The sequence below is a fragment of the Desmodus rotundus genome, chromosome 7 (genome assembly GCF_022682495.2).
Source record: "Desmodus rotundus isolate HL8 chromosome 7, HLdesRot8A.1, whole genome shotgun sequence".
Classification (NCBI taxonomy): Eukaryota; Metazoa; Chordata; class Mammalia; order Chiroptera; family Phyllostomidae; genus Desmodus; species Desmodus rotundus.
Window position 1 is genome coordinate 21,359,514 of NC_071393.1, and position 16,125 is coordinate 21,375,638.

General features: G+C 41.9%; 1 protein-coding gene and 1 non-coding gene across 5 annotated transcripts in view; one reads left to right on the forward strand and one right to left on the reverse strand.

The window, feature by feature from the left end:
- The window catches only part of CCDC15 (coiled-coil domain containing 15), a 53,712-nt gene that overhangs the window by 30,738 nt on the left and 6,849 nt on the right, over positions 1–16,125 (forward strand). For all 4 annotated transcript variants that reach the window (XM_053928773.2, XM_045192903.2, XM_053928774.1 and 1 more), the window contains exons 10-13: positions 1,559–1,651; positions 2,803–2,906; positions 14,732–14,908; positions 15,195–15,343. In XM_053928773.2, coding sequence (XP_053784748.1) covers positions 1,559–1,651; positions 2,803–2,906; positions 14,732–14,908; positions 15,195–15,343 — 523 coding nt within the window. The remainder of the gene's footprint in view (positions 1–1,558; positions 1,652–2,802; positions 2,907–14,731; positions 14,909–15,194; positions 15,344–16,125) is intronic.
- LOC112301969 (small nucleolar RNA SNORA72) lies at positions 12,228–12,359 on the reverse strand. The gene has a single exon (XR_002974523.2). It is a non-coding gene; the product is annotated as a small nucleolar RNA SNORA72 (small nucleolar RNA).

Genomic DNA, 16,125 nt, shown 5'->3' on the forward strand with positions numbered 1-16,125 from the left:
CTAATCTACTTTCTGTCTCTCTAGATTTGCCTTTTCTGGGCCTTTCATATAAATGGGATCATGCCATATATGGCCTTTTGGGGCTGGTTTATTTCACCGAGCATCGTGTTTTCAATGTCCATTGACCTTGTAGCATGTAGTTCTACTTCATTCCGTTCCATTGGATACTATTTGATTTTATGCATTTAGCGCCTTTTATTTATCCACTTGCCAGGATAGACACTGGGCCTGTTCCACTCCTTGGCTGTTATGGGTAACGCTGCCGTGAGCATGTGCGTGCACCCTTCTGGGTGACATGCGTTCCCACTTCTCTTGGGTGTGCTCGTAGGGGTGGAATTGCTGGGACACGTGCCACTGTATGCTGAGCCTTTGGAGGAGCTGCCACGTGGGTTCCCACAGTGGCCATACAGTGCTTCATTCCCGCCAGCAGTGAAGGGGGCTCCAGCTCTGTACGTCCTTACCACCATTGTCGTCCCCGTCTTTTTAACTATAGCTGTCGCAATGGGTGTGGTGCGGCACCTCATTCTGGCCTTGACTTACACGTTCCTGATGGTTCATCTTGAGCATCTTTTCATGTGTGTGTGTTGGCCATTTGTGTGTCTTCTTTGGAAAACTGCCTCAGGTTCTCTGCCGAATTCATAATTGGGTTATTTGCCTTTTGACTGTTGAGGAATGTGAGTTTTTATCATATTCTGCACACAGGTTCCTTACTAGTTATATGATTCATAAACGTTCTGTCCGTCTGTGGGTTGTCCTTTTACTCTCTCGGTGGTTTCCTTTGTAGCGCAAAAGTTGTTAGTCTTGACGAAGACCAGTTTATCTGCTTTTTCTTTTGTGGCTTGTGATTTTGGTGTCGTGTATAAGAGACCATTGCCTAATCCAAGGTCATGAAGATTTACTCTTTTGTGTTCCTGTGGTAATTTTATGTCTCTTAGATTTAGGTCTGTGATTTACTTTGAATTAGTTTTTATATATGGTGTCCTATAGGGGTCCAACTTCATTCCTTTTCATGTGGATATCTGGTTTCCCAACCACTATTTCTTGAAAAGATTATTTTTACCCATTGAATTCTCTTGGCACTCTTACCAAAAATCATTTGAGTGTAAAAATATAAGGGTTTATTTTTAAACTGTCATTTCTGTTTTGTTGATCTAAGAGTATTTATTTTTAGAGAGAGGGGGAGAGAGGAAGAAAGAGAGGGAGAGAAACATCGATGTGAGAGAGAAACATCCATGTGGCCTTCTCATATGCGCCCCAGCCAGGGACCAAACCTGCAACCCAGGCATGTGCCCTGACCAGGGATTGAACTGGTGACCTTTCACTTTGCGGGACGATGCCCAGCCCGCTGAGCCACACTGCTCAGGGCTCTGTCTTATTGATGTGTATGTCTGTCCTTACGCCGGTACCACCCTCCCTGGATTACTTTAGTTTTCTGGTTAAGTTTTGAAATTGGGAAGCATGAATCCTCCAACTTTGTCTTCTATTTCAAGATCATCTCAGCTATTCTGGGTCCCTTGCAATTTCATATGAATTTAAGAATCATCTTGTCAATTAACAGGTTTACGATAAATACCAATCAAGATCGAACAGTGAATTCCAGATGCCACTGGCACTTCAGCTTGGAGTGGATCAGGAAGAAGACAGAAAGGAGGTATGTAATGGTAACTGCCTTTGGACACCAGCGTTTCTACTATAACAGTATACATGAAATGGGGAACAATTTGTTGTGTCCTAATAATTAAGAGTTAATACTACAAATTCCCTAGATAAAGGCAAAGAAATTACTTGAGTCATTATAATAAGTTAAACTTCTCTTCTAAGCTCCTAGGATTTCGGGTACCTTGATGGGAAATCAGAGATGGGAAATCAGAGGTGTAATCCTAGTGAACTTCAGTTACTGATATTGGCCACAATAACTCATTCAAAGGAATTAGAGTTTTAATTATGGCTTGTTTTTTTTTTCTTTTCCATCCAAAGGGTGTTTTTGACACTGGCCACATACCCAAATCAGATGTGGGACTTTTTTCAGATACGTTTTTTTCAGACTGGAGAAGACAAGGTGGGGGCATCTGTGTTTTAGCAAAGCACCACTGGAGATTGTGCTGCGTCTTCCACACTGAGAGCAGCTGTTAGACTTTTCACAGTTTTACTGAGAGCACACTAGCTACTCAGACGGCAAAAACATGTCCGCGTATACTAGGACCACTTGAACGAATAGCTTGTGACCTTGAAAGAGAACATACAAATCCAGAGGTGTGAATGTTTCACACACGTAGTCGTGGCCCTGGCTTTCATTACACTTGTTCCCTTCAAAAGCAGAAATTCCTCAGTCCTCCTCTCCTGCCCACCACGTCAGGCCAGGCGTAGGGTGTGCTGTGGTGTGGTTTGAATTCTGAAAAGTTAGAGCGACTGTTTTGTTAGCATATTCGTCTCACATTCTTTCGGGGGCCTTGCTTCCGTGGTACTTACCGCTTGGGAATAGTAAATACGGTATATATTTTACCATATCAAATATAGTCATTCCCTCGAGTGCCGCTGCCAAAGGACCACACTAAGGGCAAACTAAATTAGTACTTCTTTCTCTGACTTGTTCGTAACATCTAACAACTATGTATTTGAAAATATAAAGCTCTTGCTGTATGTGATACTATCCTGAGCCACTATAAATAGAAGGAAATTAAGGGCCTAGTCCCATGTGGCTTCTGTGTCATATAGTTTTCTTGTCTAAGACACAAAGATAATTCCTCCCTTGGAAAGTCCTTTGAGAACAGAATCTTAACAATTTTAACTTCCTTCCTTTAGCGTCAAAAGCAATACCTGAGATACAGACGGCTGTTCATGGACATTGAAAGAGAACAAGTAAAAGAACAACAAAGGCAAAAAGAACATAGGAGGAGAATCGAGAAGTGAGTTTTTTCATCCTCACTGTGATCTTTAAACTATCAGTTAAGATGACTTTGGAAGCTAAGGTTTAGAAATAGCCAGTGGTTTTGCCTTCTGATCCATAGTGGGAACAACTAACTTTAATCCAGATAGAAATATTCGTAGATGGTTAAGAGCTATGTTTTTTTAAGTAGACTTAACTTTTTTGGAAATAGTTATAGGTTCACAGCAAAGTTAAGCGGAAGTACAGAGAGTTCCCATTTCCCCCCTGCCTGTACACACGGGCAGCCTCCCCACTGGTACCGTCCTGTACCACCGTGGTACCTCTGTTACAACGGATGGACCCCCTGTGGACACACTACACCCCATCCTTCCCATTCAGATTCACTTGTGGTGTGGTAGGTCTTCACAGTGTCGACAAATTGTAATGACGTGTGTCCATCGTTACAGTATCATGCGGAATAGTTGTGCTCTGTTCATCTCCCCCTCCCCCGGCCCCGGCAACCACTGACCTTTTTACCGTCTCCACGGTTTGCTGTCCCCAGAATGTGACAGAGCTGTAACCATGCAGCATATAGCCTTTCAGTTGGTGCCTTTCACTTAGTGATATGCTTTTAAGTCCTTCCAGTGCTTTTTCAGGGCTCGCTAGCTCATTTCCTTTTAGAACGGAGTAATAGTCTGTTGTCTGAATGTGCTACAGTTCATTTATCCATTCCCTTACTGAAGGACATCCGACCAAAGGACGTGGGGTAGCTGGGTGGATAAGAACACAAGACCCATATATATGCTGCCTGCAAGAGACCCACTTCAGATTGAAAGGCACGCAGAGCCTGAAAATAAAGGGTGCGTAGCGCAGCAGAGGGAATCCAGTCACCTGATGGTGTAATAAATGTATCTGGTGTCAGGTGGGTGCTGGCAATATTGCGGGGGACACTCTGTAAAGTGTCCGATTGTCTAACTCTTATGCTGTCCCCCGAAACTAATTCAAAATAATACAGAGTTTAAACTCTAAATGAAAAACGAAATGTAAAAGTTAAAAAAGGCTAAAAATCAGTGTTTTTGATTTATATCTTAAGAAGCTCGGGAAAAAGCAGCAAATCAGACCTGAAGAAAGAGGTCGTACCGTTCGCTCGGACACGTAGGTCAGGTTTGTCACACTACAGGCTAGTTGTTCAGCCATAACTAAAGATAGAAGGGAAATTTAATTTAGTTCATTTAACTGAAGCCAAGACATCCTTGCTATGGGCATCTTATGTCCAACCTAAATCTTCTTGTGGCGTGTCTGCCACATGGCGTAGTCAGTGGGGAATTCTTCTTCAGCTGTACTGCTGACCTTTTTGGAAGCTTTTCTGCTTAAGGCTTTTGTTATATTGCCATTTTCTTACTGGATAATCTTTTTTCTTTTTGGATTTATATGCTCGATCCTAGAAAAAAATACGAAGGTCTCTGTCTCACAGATGGCACCAGAAAATTAAATCTTGTTGATAGTTTGCAAATAATTAAAAATTATTTTTGGCTTTTTTCTGCTTGAAGAAACGAAATCATTTATGCCTTCTCTTGAATGGAGGTTGTATGATTTAAAGTCAAAAGCACTTTCACAGCATTCTAACACATACATTTGCTTTCTAAACAGGAACTGATAAAAGCTGCTTTACCTCAGCCAGTTGTAATAAGAATCAAATAACATGTTTTTATTCTTTCATTTAGCAGCTGTTTATTGAGCATCTATTAACTGGTAGATATGACGCGAGACTTAGGGGGTCTTCAAGAAATGAAAGACGTGAGCGCACTCTTCAGGGTCTTACTAGATGCATTTTACTGACTGATGGGGAGGCAGATAAGTGAGCGGATAATTACAGTACCTTGTAGTACGTGTTACAAGGCAGTATAGCATGTGGTTAAGAACACGGACAGATATGTGTTCAAGTCCCTGCTCTGCTGCTCAGCCACTGCGTGACTTTGGGAAAGAACATGTCTGAGCCTTAGTCTCTTCTCTGTAAAACAGGGACAACAATGTGGTATGTGTAACTCATGACGTGGCTGTGAGCACTGAATAACGTAACATATGAATGTACTTGACACAGAACCTGGCACGGAGTATGTGCTCAAGAAATGCTAGTTGCCGCCCTGGCCCGAGTGGCCCAGTTGGTTGGACATTGTTCCACAGAGCGAAAGGGCGCCCATTTGATTCCCGGTCAGGGCACAGGCCAGGTCCCCGGTCAGGTGCGTGCGAGAGGCAACTAATCGATGTTTCTCTCTCTCTCTTTCTCCCTCCCTCCCCCTCTCTATTAAATAAATAAATAATAAGTAAGTAAGTAAACAAATAAATAAAATCCTTTTAAAAAATATTAGTTGCCAAATATTTAAGGGAGAAAGTTACACCAAGTTTTACATAAAATATTCCAGAGAATAGAAAACAGGGAATACCTCCCAAATAATTATAGAGGTCAGTATAACCTTAATACCAATCTAACAAGGACATTTATAAAATAACAATGTTATAGACTAATTTCTCTTATAAAATCCTCAAGGAAAATATTAGTAAAATAGAAGAATTTTTTAATATCTCTAGAAGAAAGACATCACTTGACTATACGAGAGCCTAGAGACTGGGTTGTGAACCCACAGTTGGGCCTGTAGTGTGGCAGGACAGAGAAGGCTTCCTGAGCTGCGTTTGGAAGGGTTCGAAGCAGCAGTGTGAGAGGAAAAGGGAGTTGGGTTGGGGGAGGGATACATGGGAGTTCTGGCAGAAGGAACGGCACTGCGAAAGCGCTGACTCTGGAAGAATAGGACAGCGCTGGCCCTGCTGGGATCGGGGCGCACACAGTGGGAGGAGGCGAGCTTTGAGAAGTAAGCGCAGACAGGACCCCAGAGAGCTTTGTGTGTCGTGAGAAGGAGTTCGGGTTTCACCCTGCAAACACGAGCCATGGAGAGGCATCACAGGGAATGATGACTGAAACTGGGTGTTAGGAGGTTATGGAAGGAATACACTTACAGAGAAGACGAGCAGTGAAATTCGTTGTTTAAAAAGATCATTCTGTATCAAGTCCTTACTCTGTGTCAGGCACTCTGCCTGATGGTCTCTAGTTGACACACAGTCCTGCAGGGCAGCGGTGGCCGCCCTTTGCTGCATGTTTCAGAGGCATTCGGCCATTTCCTCACTTCACTACCCTTAGGGGATAAATTTTATTCTTTCCATTTTACAGAGGAAAATAATTTGCCTAAGTCTCACTTAACAACGGCAGAACTGGGACTCAGCCCCAGATTTATTTGGCTCTATCATCTAACCCCTTTGGAGTCCGTAACACGGCCTTTCGGAGAAGCCAGGGCCAGGGAGGCCATGAGGAGGAGGAAGTATTTAGAGCGTAAAAGAGACAAGTGAAAGGATTTTGTGAGAGAAATCAAGGATAAGTCCCAGGCTTATGGCTTAGACCACCAGGTAAACGCAGTATCATAGAACAGATTTGCCAGGAACAGGTGGTAGAGGTGGGGAGTACCCATTTAGTTTGGAGCACTTTGGGTTTTGTGTGCTTCCAGGAAATCCGAGTAGGGAGTCCAGTGGGAACTGTTCAGTTACTTTCGGGAATGATCTCAGAAATCACTAGAATACTGTCAGCTTCAGGCACTGGGGGACAGGGAGAAAGATCGAACGGAAAAACAGGATCAGCAGGCCCAGATCTAGACCACGCCAGATTAGACCCTAATCCTGATCCCTCAATGAGGAGGACTCTGCCACTTCCTCGAGAAGTTATTTTTCAAGCGGCTCTTTAACCCCCAGAACAAACCTGTTTCTTAATCTTAGAAGCACAATTCCTTTTATTTGCTAATAATGGTGTTGGTAAAGTTACGTGACTGCTCAAGAAGAAAGAATCCATAGAGATGTTATACATGTGTGTATATATGCACATGTGTATACACATGTGTACGCACACACGTGTGTACACATATGTATACACATACGTGTGTGCTCACACACACACATACACCTTATTTTGGCTTCAGATCTCTATTTTAGTTGAACTTTGTAAAGGGTCAGTAGTATGGCCAAGTCATATGGCAGGTGACCGAGTAACAAGAAGAGTGTTTGAGTTGTTGAAATTATAAGAATACTATATTTTCAATGTAGTTTGCCTGTGATGCCACTTTATTTTCAGGCATCTCTTCAAAATGTAAATAGTGACCTCTACTTGTTGCTTTGTTGTACAAACACCTGGGATGGCAATGTTTTATATTCTTACTCCCTTAAAAATGTTAAAGTCACAGTTGACATTCAGTGTTATATTCATTACAGGTGTACAGCACGGTGGCTGGACATTTATATAACTTACAAAGTGAAATCCCCCAGATAAGTCTAGTTCCCACCCGGCACCATACATGGTTATTACAATACTATTGACTGTCTTCCCCCTGGTGCACTTCACGTCCTCTGGACTATTTGGTAACTGCCGACCTGTGCTTCTTAAGCTCTACACCTCCCCCCACCAGCCCCCAGACTCCTCCCATCTGACAACCACCAGTTTGTTCTCTGTATCTGTGAGTTTGTTTCTGTTTTGTTTATTTAGTCTGTTATTTAAGCTCCACATATAAGAGAAATCATATGGTATTTGTCTTTCTCTGACTTCTCCACTTACCATCATACCCTCTAAGCCTATTCATGTTGTTGCAAAGGGTAAGACTTCATTCTTTTTTATGGCCAAGTAATATTCCAAGTGTGTATGTAGCATATCTTTATTTGGTCGTCTCTCCTCAAGCACTTAGGTAGCTTCTGTATTTGGCTATTGTATATGAACCTCCTTCTTTGTCTCTTGGTACAGCCTTTGTTTTAAAGTCTATTTTCTCTTACATGAGTATTGCTTCCCCAGCTCTTTTTTTGGTTTCCATTTGCACCGAGTATCTTTTTTCAGCCTTTTTTCATCCCTTTACTTTTAGTCTGTGTGTGTCTTTTGATCTGAAGCGAGTCTCTTGCAGACAGCATGTGTATGGGTCTTGTCTTATATATTCAAACTACCCTGTGTCTTTTAATTGGAGTATTTAATCCATTTACATTTAAAGTGATTATTGATAGGTTTATATTTATTACCATTTTATTCTTTATAATTATGTTCTCTCTCTTTTCTTTCTTCTTCTTAAAGAAGTCCCTTTAACATTTCTGGTAATACTGCTTTGGTGATGATGAACTCCTTTAGCTTTTTCTCTTCTGGGAATCTCTTTATGTCCCCTTCAATTCCAAACGACAGCCTTGCTGGGTAGAATAGTCTTGGTTGTAGGTCTTTGCTTTTCATCACTCTGAATATTTTGTGCTGGCCTCTCTGGCCTGCAAAGTTCCTGTTGAAAAGTCAGTTGACAGTCTTCTGGGACCTTGCTGCTTTGTAATTCTCACTCCTTTTTACTAGAAGTCTGACAGTGGTTTCAGAACGCCTTTGGCAAGCCAGCAAACCGCTATAATTGCATTCACGTCAGTAAAAATATAATTGTATGTCATGTCAATGTAATTGTATTCGTGTCAGTCGGGAAAAAAACATATTGACATGTTGATTTCTGACCTAGTTTAGTTTCTGCTGTGTATAAGTCAAAGGTATATTTATGCAAGTGGCCTTAAAAACATCAGATTAGATTACAAACGTGTTTATAGAATGATTGTTTGTATCACCTTTTTTAGGTAGCTTTGTCATTTTTGATTTTGTGGTCCTTTTTGAAACTACTCTGTGGCAGTTAGTTATTAACCTGAGAATCCGAGCAAAGCTGTGGGTTCTTTTCCCAATTATACCATTGAAGCCCTGTGGTGGGGACGTCAGCTTGGCAGGTAGTTAAATTGGTTTGAATTCGGGGCAGTGGTCTGTGACGGAGCCTTAGCTGTATGAGCTCTCGGTGGCAGTGGGTGGCGACCGAGGCAGATGACAGACAAGACGTCACGTAGGGAGCAGGTACAAAGGAAGAAATGGAGAATGCCAGATACAGTCCGTTTCTCTCCCTGTACTGGGACTTTGGAAGGCCACAAAGTGTTTTAACATCTCAGATTTTTTGCTTCTTTGAGTCAGTTTTTGCCTCTGTGTACAATATTGAGAATGTGTGTGCTAGATCACTGACTTTCAACCCGTGTGCTGCAAGAATTTTTAAAACATGCAATACCTGACTATTTAGTCAGGGGTAATGACCTCTTTTCCCTTAGATTGTCCAATAAAAAATGACAACAGCCAACACAACACTAGCCATCCTGTGTGAATAAGTCAAAATTATACCTATTTTTGGGTCAGATCAGCAAAAAATATATATTTTTGGTGTGCTACAGAATTTTAGTAATTAGCCTGTGTGTGCCATGAGATGGAAAAGGTTGACAGTTGCTGTGCCAGACGGATTAAATGACCTATAGGCCGCTGGTGGCCTGAGAGAGAGCTGTTTCGGTGGAGTGACTGATGGGTCGTGAAGCCCAATTGGAGTGCGGGAGGCTGTCGGGAAACAGACAGGAAGTCTAGATGACTCTCAGGTGTGCAACTGTGAGGAGAGGAGTAGCTCCGGGACAAGGCGAGGGGCTGAGCCCGTCATTTGTAGTAACCGTCCTGTTATTAAGACCTAAGATGTCAACGTTTGAAAAACAATGCTGATCTGTTTCCTTAGCTCTTAGTTCACCGGTATAGAGAATTATAACAGTGACTTAGCTTTTCTGTTTGTGTTCACTTGGTTCCGTTTACATTTCACCACTGAAAGCCTCAATTTGGTTAATTATTTGCAGAAAAATCTCTTTTTCCCCCCACCACAAGGTAAGGAGTTAGTGAACTAAGCGAATATGAATGTCCTCACAATACTTTTCTTTACTGGCTCTCTTTGGAATAAGACCCCTGTGTACGCAGGTCCCTAGCCAAGGGCACCTGTGGTCTTTTCACTCCAGTACTTTTCTGGAGAGCAAGGCGATGCGTGTTTTCCAGTCGGTTGTGAATGAGCATGTGCCTGTTTTGGCCCTTCCCCTATCACCTCTCACACATTCCTCTCTCACATCACCTTACAAGCCTTTAAATCTTGATCGTCACAGGTATAAAAACATACCTCTGTGCCCACGTTGCAATAATGGGATCCTTACCTCTGCCCTTTACTACAACTTTATATTGCATTCGAGTTTGGACCCTACCAGAAGGGCTATGTTTACGTTCCGTACTCATTGAGACAGGGTAGATTTAAGCATTTGTAGCTCAGGAAAGAAGAGCAAGCGTGGGAGAACAGGGGTAAGGAAATTCTTGTTTAAAGTAGCGTTGACACTCCGCTGGGGATTAGCTGTCAGAATCCGGACAGACTTAGCTGTTCATACAATACGGCTATTGTGTCTCCTGTACTTTTCCGGGACCTGATCTTTTAGCCTTTGTAGGACGGTTCTGGCTTTCAAATACATACCTGTGTTAATCTAACTAAAAGGAGGGCCTTAATTCCCTTGGAGTAAATAGCCTGCCAGTAATATAACCCAGACTTTTTAGCACTCAGTGACTTACTGAAGAGGTATGGGTGTGAACGACCTCATACTACTGTTCAGAAAACAGTAACTCATTTGTTTCAGTGTAATTTTTAGCAACTTAAATTATTAGCCTATGTTTGTAAGTTTGAGTCCTGAGTCAGTTGTGTTTCTTAACAAAAACTCTTTACTTAGGTTTCTTATGTGTTTCTCAATGAGTTACTCATTTCCTTTCTACTCGTAGGTGGTTTTTAAAATAAGTATAATTGATATTCAATAAACTGCACATAAAGTGTAAGCATATAGGAGTATGTGCATGAAACCACCGTCATAGTCGAGATAGTGAAAATCTCCATCATTCTCAAAAGTTTCCTCACGCCCTCGGTAGCCCCTCCCTGTCCCATTCTCCCCCGCCAGCCACTGGTTTGCGCTAGGTCGTAAAGATTCGTTTGCGTTTTCTGGAATCATGCAGTGTGTATACACTCTTGTGCCCGGCTCCTTTCACTCAGCGTGTTATTTTGAGAGTCATTCTTCTTGTGTGCATCGAGACTCCACTCCCGGGTGCTACCGAGGAGTATTCCATTGTCTGGGTAGACCACGACTTGTCCGCCCATTCATATGTTGGTGGACATTTGAGCTGCTTCCAGTCTTCGGCTATTACAAATAAAGCTGCAATGAACAGTTGTGTATGAGTCTTTTGAAATATGTTACCTTTTCTCTTGAGTTAATAACCAGAAGAAGAAAGGCTTGTCATATGATAGGTATCAATTTCATTTTTAAAAGGAACTGTCACACTGTTTTCCGGAGAGGTTATACCATTTTATATGACCAGTTGTGGCAATGAAAGAGAATTCGAGTTCCCTCACATCTTCGCCAGGACTTCACATGCTCAGTCCCTTTGATTTTAACCGTTTGAACAGGCGTGTAGTAGTATCTCGTTGTGGCTTAATTTGCATTTCCTGAATGACCGACGCTCTTCTTTTCATCTTTTCATCTTCCGATCATCTTTTCAGGTGTTTGCCATCTGTATATAATATTTTTTTGGTGAAGTGTCTCTTCACACTCAAATTTTTAAATTAGTTGTCTTGTTGAGTTTTAAGAGTTTTAAAATTAATTTGGATACAAGTCCTTTAACTAATATGTGCTTTGCAAAAATTTTCTCCCAGTCTGTGACTTGTCTTCATTTTAATATTGTCTTTTAAAGATTTTATTTATTTGTTTTTAGAGAGAGGGGAAGGGGGAAAGAAGAGAGGGAGAGGAACATCAATGTGTGGTTGCCTCTTGCGCCCCCTACTGGGGACCTGGCCTGCAAGCCAGGCATGTGCCCTGACTGGGAGTCAACTAAGGACTCTCTGATTCACAGGCCAGCACCCAACCCACTGAGCCACCCCAGCCAGGGCTTAACATGGCCTTTTAAAGAGCTGAAATTTTAAATTTCAATAATTTCTGATTTTTAATTTGTCCTTTTATAGATTGTGCTTTTGGTGTCGTATTTAAAAAATCATTGCCTAACCAAAGGTCGCAAATATTTTTTTTCTACAAAAGTTATCATTATAGGTTTTACATTTAGATCTGTGATCCAGTTTGAGTGAAGTTTCATATATGGTGTGACGCTTACTTTTCTGCCTGTGGATGTCCATTTGTTGAAATGCTGTCCTTTCTCCACTGCATTGCTTTTGTGCATTTGTTAAAAAGCAGCTGTCAACAAACAATAAAAGAGAAGATTGATAAGTTGAACTTCATCAAAATTAAAAACCATCAAGAAAACAAAAAAACAACTACAGAATGGGAGAAAATATTTGCAATTTATATATCTTATAAAAGGCTTTGAATATATAAAGAACTCTTACAACTCAGAAGCAATAAGCCAACCCAATTAAAAAGTAGACAAAGGGTTTGTTTGTTCGTTTATCACCAGCATTTATAAAACCAGTCCTAGGGAAGGAACCAGGTCTCAGGACACATGCAAGGTCTTAATATAGCAACTGTTTAGACTGCGCTGATTATTACAAAACCAGAACAGCAAGAATATTCCCAGGACAAAGGATTTAAACAAACATTTCTCTCGGTAAAATATGCACACGGCTAGTAAGCACGTGAGAAGGTACCTCATTAGTAATTGGGGAGGTCAGAATCCCAATGGGATAACACTTCGGCACACTGCAATGGCTTTAATAAGAAACTAGTGATCGTAAGTGCTGATGAAGATGTGGGGAAATTAGAATTCCCAGACATGGTTGGTGGGGAGTGCAGAATGGTACAGCCACTTCGGAAAACAGTTTGACAGTCTCGCAAAAGGTTAGACATGGGGTTTCCACGTGGCTCAGCAGTCCCACCGCGGGGTGCACGTGTGCCCAGGAGAACTGCCAGTGTCCCTCCACACCAAAACCCGCACACATGTCACAGCAGCATCGTTCACGGCAGCCAGGAAATGGAAGCGTCACGAATGTCCCCAACTGACGAATAGATAAATGTAGTATATTTACATAGTGGAATGTCAACGATAAAAAGGAATGAAATACTGTTACATGATACAACATGGATGGACTCTGAACACTTCGTGCCAGATGAAAGAAATCAGTCACAAGGGCCACATATTGTATGATCCCATTTATATGAAATGTCTAGAATAGGCAAGTCTACAGAGACTGAAAGATTGGAGGCTGCCTTGTGCTCTCGGGAGGGTGTGGCGCGATTGCTAGTGAGGAGTACCAAGTTTCTTTTGGATGTGATACAAATGTCCTCAAATTGCATTATGCTGATGGCGAACTTAATGGTATGCAAATTATATCTCAGTAAAGGTATTTAGAAAATGAGTTGTCCGTATATGTGTGGGTCTACTTCTGGACTTTCTTTTCTATTTCATTGATTTCTACTTGTCTATTTTTAATACCATGCAGCTTTGACTAGTGTAGTTTTATAATAATGCTTGAAATCAGGTAGTGGGAGCCCTCCAGTTTTCCCCCAGTGTTGTCTCGGCTCTGCTAGGCCCTTTGTATTTCCAAATGAATTTTAAAATCAGTTTGCCAGTTTCTATCAAAAAAAAAAAGAAAGCCTTCTTAGATTTTGATTGTGATTGTGTTTCATCTACAGATAATTTGGGGACAACTGACATTTTAACAATGTTCGCCTTACAAACCTTCAGCGAGGTATCTCTCCTTCATTTTGCTCTGATTTTTGCCTCTGTGTTCGTGAGCAATGTTGATCTGTAGTTTTCTTTTCTTGTAATATCTTTGTCTTGTTTTGGTATTAGAATGAGTTAGGAAGGATTCCTTTCTCTAAAAGGCATTGTAGAGAACTGGTATAATTTTTTCCTTAATTGTTTGGTAGAATTTACCAGTAAGCCCGTCTTGGCCTGGTGCTTCCTGTTTTGGGAGGTTGATTATTGATTCCATTTCTCTAATAAATATAGACCTATTTTTTAGTATATTTTTCATCTCAGAAGTTGTTATTTTCTTGAGAAGTTTGATTTCAGTTTTTTTATAGCTTCTGAACATAGAGAAAATAGTTGTAATAACTGTTTAATGTTCTTATGTGTTAGTTATAATAACCACCAGTTCTGTTTGGTTTTGATCGATTATTTTCTTCATTATGAGTTATGAGTTCCTTCCTCTTTGCATGCCTGATCATCTTTGATTAGGTGTCCAGCATTGTGAATTTTACCTTGTTGGTTGCTGGCTATCTTTGCGTTCTTACCGATTTTCCTGAGCTTTGTTTTCGGATGCAGTTCAGTTACTTTGGGGCTTTGCTTTTGCAGTTTGTTAGGTGTGTCTGGAACAGCGCCTAGTCCAGGACTGACTACCGTTCCCCACGGCGGAGGCAGCTCCTCCTGAAAGGAGCCCGGTACCCTGTGCGTTAGGAGTTTTCCGAGTCCCGCTGGCGGAACAGGCACTATTCCCTGCTCTGTGTGAGCACAAGGCACTGTGCTCTGTTACCCTGTTATTTTGTTTCTCCTAAATTATATTTTATTGATTATGCTGCTACAGTTATGGCGCCTAGTGTCTAGAGTTTTGAAAACGATTGTTCTTTGTGTCTTGTCTGGTTGATTAGTTGGTTGGTCGATTTGTTTATTTATTTGATTATTTAGGGTGGGAGGGCAAATCTAGTTTCTGTTACTCCATTTTTCTCTGAGAAAGCTCTTGTACTTGGGTTCTTACAGAAGAGCTCTTGGTTGTAGCCACTGGTCATTTCCACTGGGGAGGCAGTCCACGTATGTGTACGCGCACCCACGCACACGAGTTCTAGGACGAACTCAAGTCGGCCAGCGGTTTTTGAGGCTGTTTTAGGGGTGTTAAACTGATTTTCTGACTCCCTTATTTCTAGGAATTTCTTGAATTCTTTGGACCTAGAAGCTAATTCTAAATAATGATTTTATAAAATTCCTAACCATGTTATGATTTTTATCCTCAGGATTAAGAAAAAGAAGGAGCAGCAACGTTACGCAGAAGAGCAGAGGATATTAAGAATGAACTTGCCTGAAGAGCCACATTCGGGGGAGAAGATGAGTGAGCTGTTAGCCCAGCTGCAGCTCTCGGAAGTAGAAGGAACCAGACAAAAACAGCAACGACGAGAGAAGGAATACCAGAGGTACTCGGACAAGTTTTGCATGAAGTCCGGATCGAGAAGAGACTCCAGGAAGTCAGTGTTCTTTTCCTTACAAGGGTCGACTGTGGCTTCTCATACTTTTGGGGTACAGACCTTCACCAGATACTTCTTGGGAATAGCACTACGTATTTCTAGTGCCATTTCCCAACCCGAAGGGGAAGGGCCAGGCACAGAGTGTGGAGGAGTGTTAGCAGTCAGAGCTGGTAGTAAAATCGGGACGCCAGCTCATTCCCTTTCTAGTGGTTCACTGCCCGTGCTGTCCCTGCAGGTACGTGGAAGCTCTGAGGGCCCAGATCCAGGAGAAGATGCAGCTGTATAACATCACTTTACCTCCTCTGTGCTGCTGTGGTCCTGGCTTTTGGGATGCTCATCCTGATACCTGTGCCAACAATTGTATTTTCTATAAAAACCACGGAGGTGAGTTTCTTACAGGAATGGTGGGGGCCTGGTGGCAATTTTTAAAAAAGTAGTCATCGTAGTAATTTAGCATTTATTGAGTGCTTACTATACCAGAGACTGTTAAAACCCCTTTACAAGACAACTCTGAGGCAATAAAAAAGGTTCTAGTGAGTTATACTTCTCTTTGAGGTGTGTTATCATCTTGTCTCCATTTGTGCTGGGGAAGTATTTCCGGCTTACTCTACTGTAGGAAGACTTGGGTTCCAGGTCCTCCCGGAAATGAGGAATATTAGAGCTTGCCTTTTAGGGCCATTAAGTTAGGCTTCTATCCAGTTGAATTCCCTGTTGTCCAAATACCTACATGTTATCTCACACAGGCTTATTACTGTATCTATCCGCATTAGACTGCCCGTCTCCATTTCTCTCAGGGGACACTGAGGAAAATGAGGACCAGCATGAACTCTGGTTCCTGTCTTCATCAGGAACCCCAGCTAGAGAGAATGGGGCCCTTCCCGTTGCCGCGAATGTTTCTGTTTCCTGTTTGTCCTTAAATACATTGGTTTGCGTAGCACAGAGGCTGTGTAGGCTTGATGCACACGCTGAAAATACTGCAAGTATTTGTGTTCCTGCTACCCCATCTCTGTGACTTACGTTTTAAAACCACAGATCTGATGCTGCCATGTCCCCTAGTTTCAAACCTCTAGGTTCCCACAGCACAAAATACACAGCATGTTTGGCATGCTTTCTCTCTGGCCCCAGGCGAGACCCCAGCCTTATCAAACTTGCTATTGTCACACACC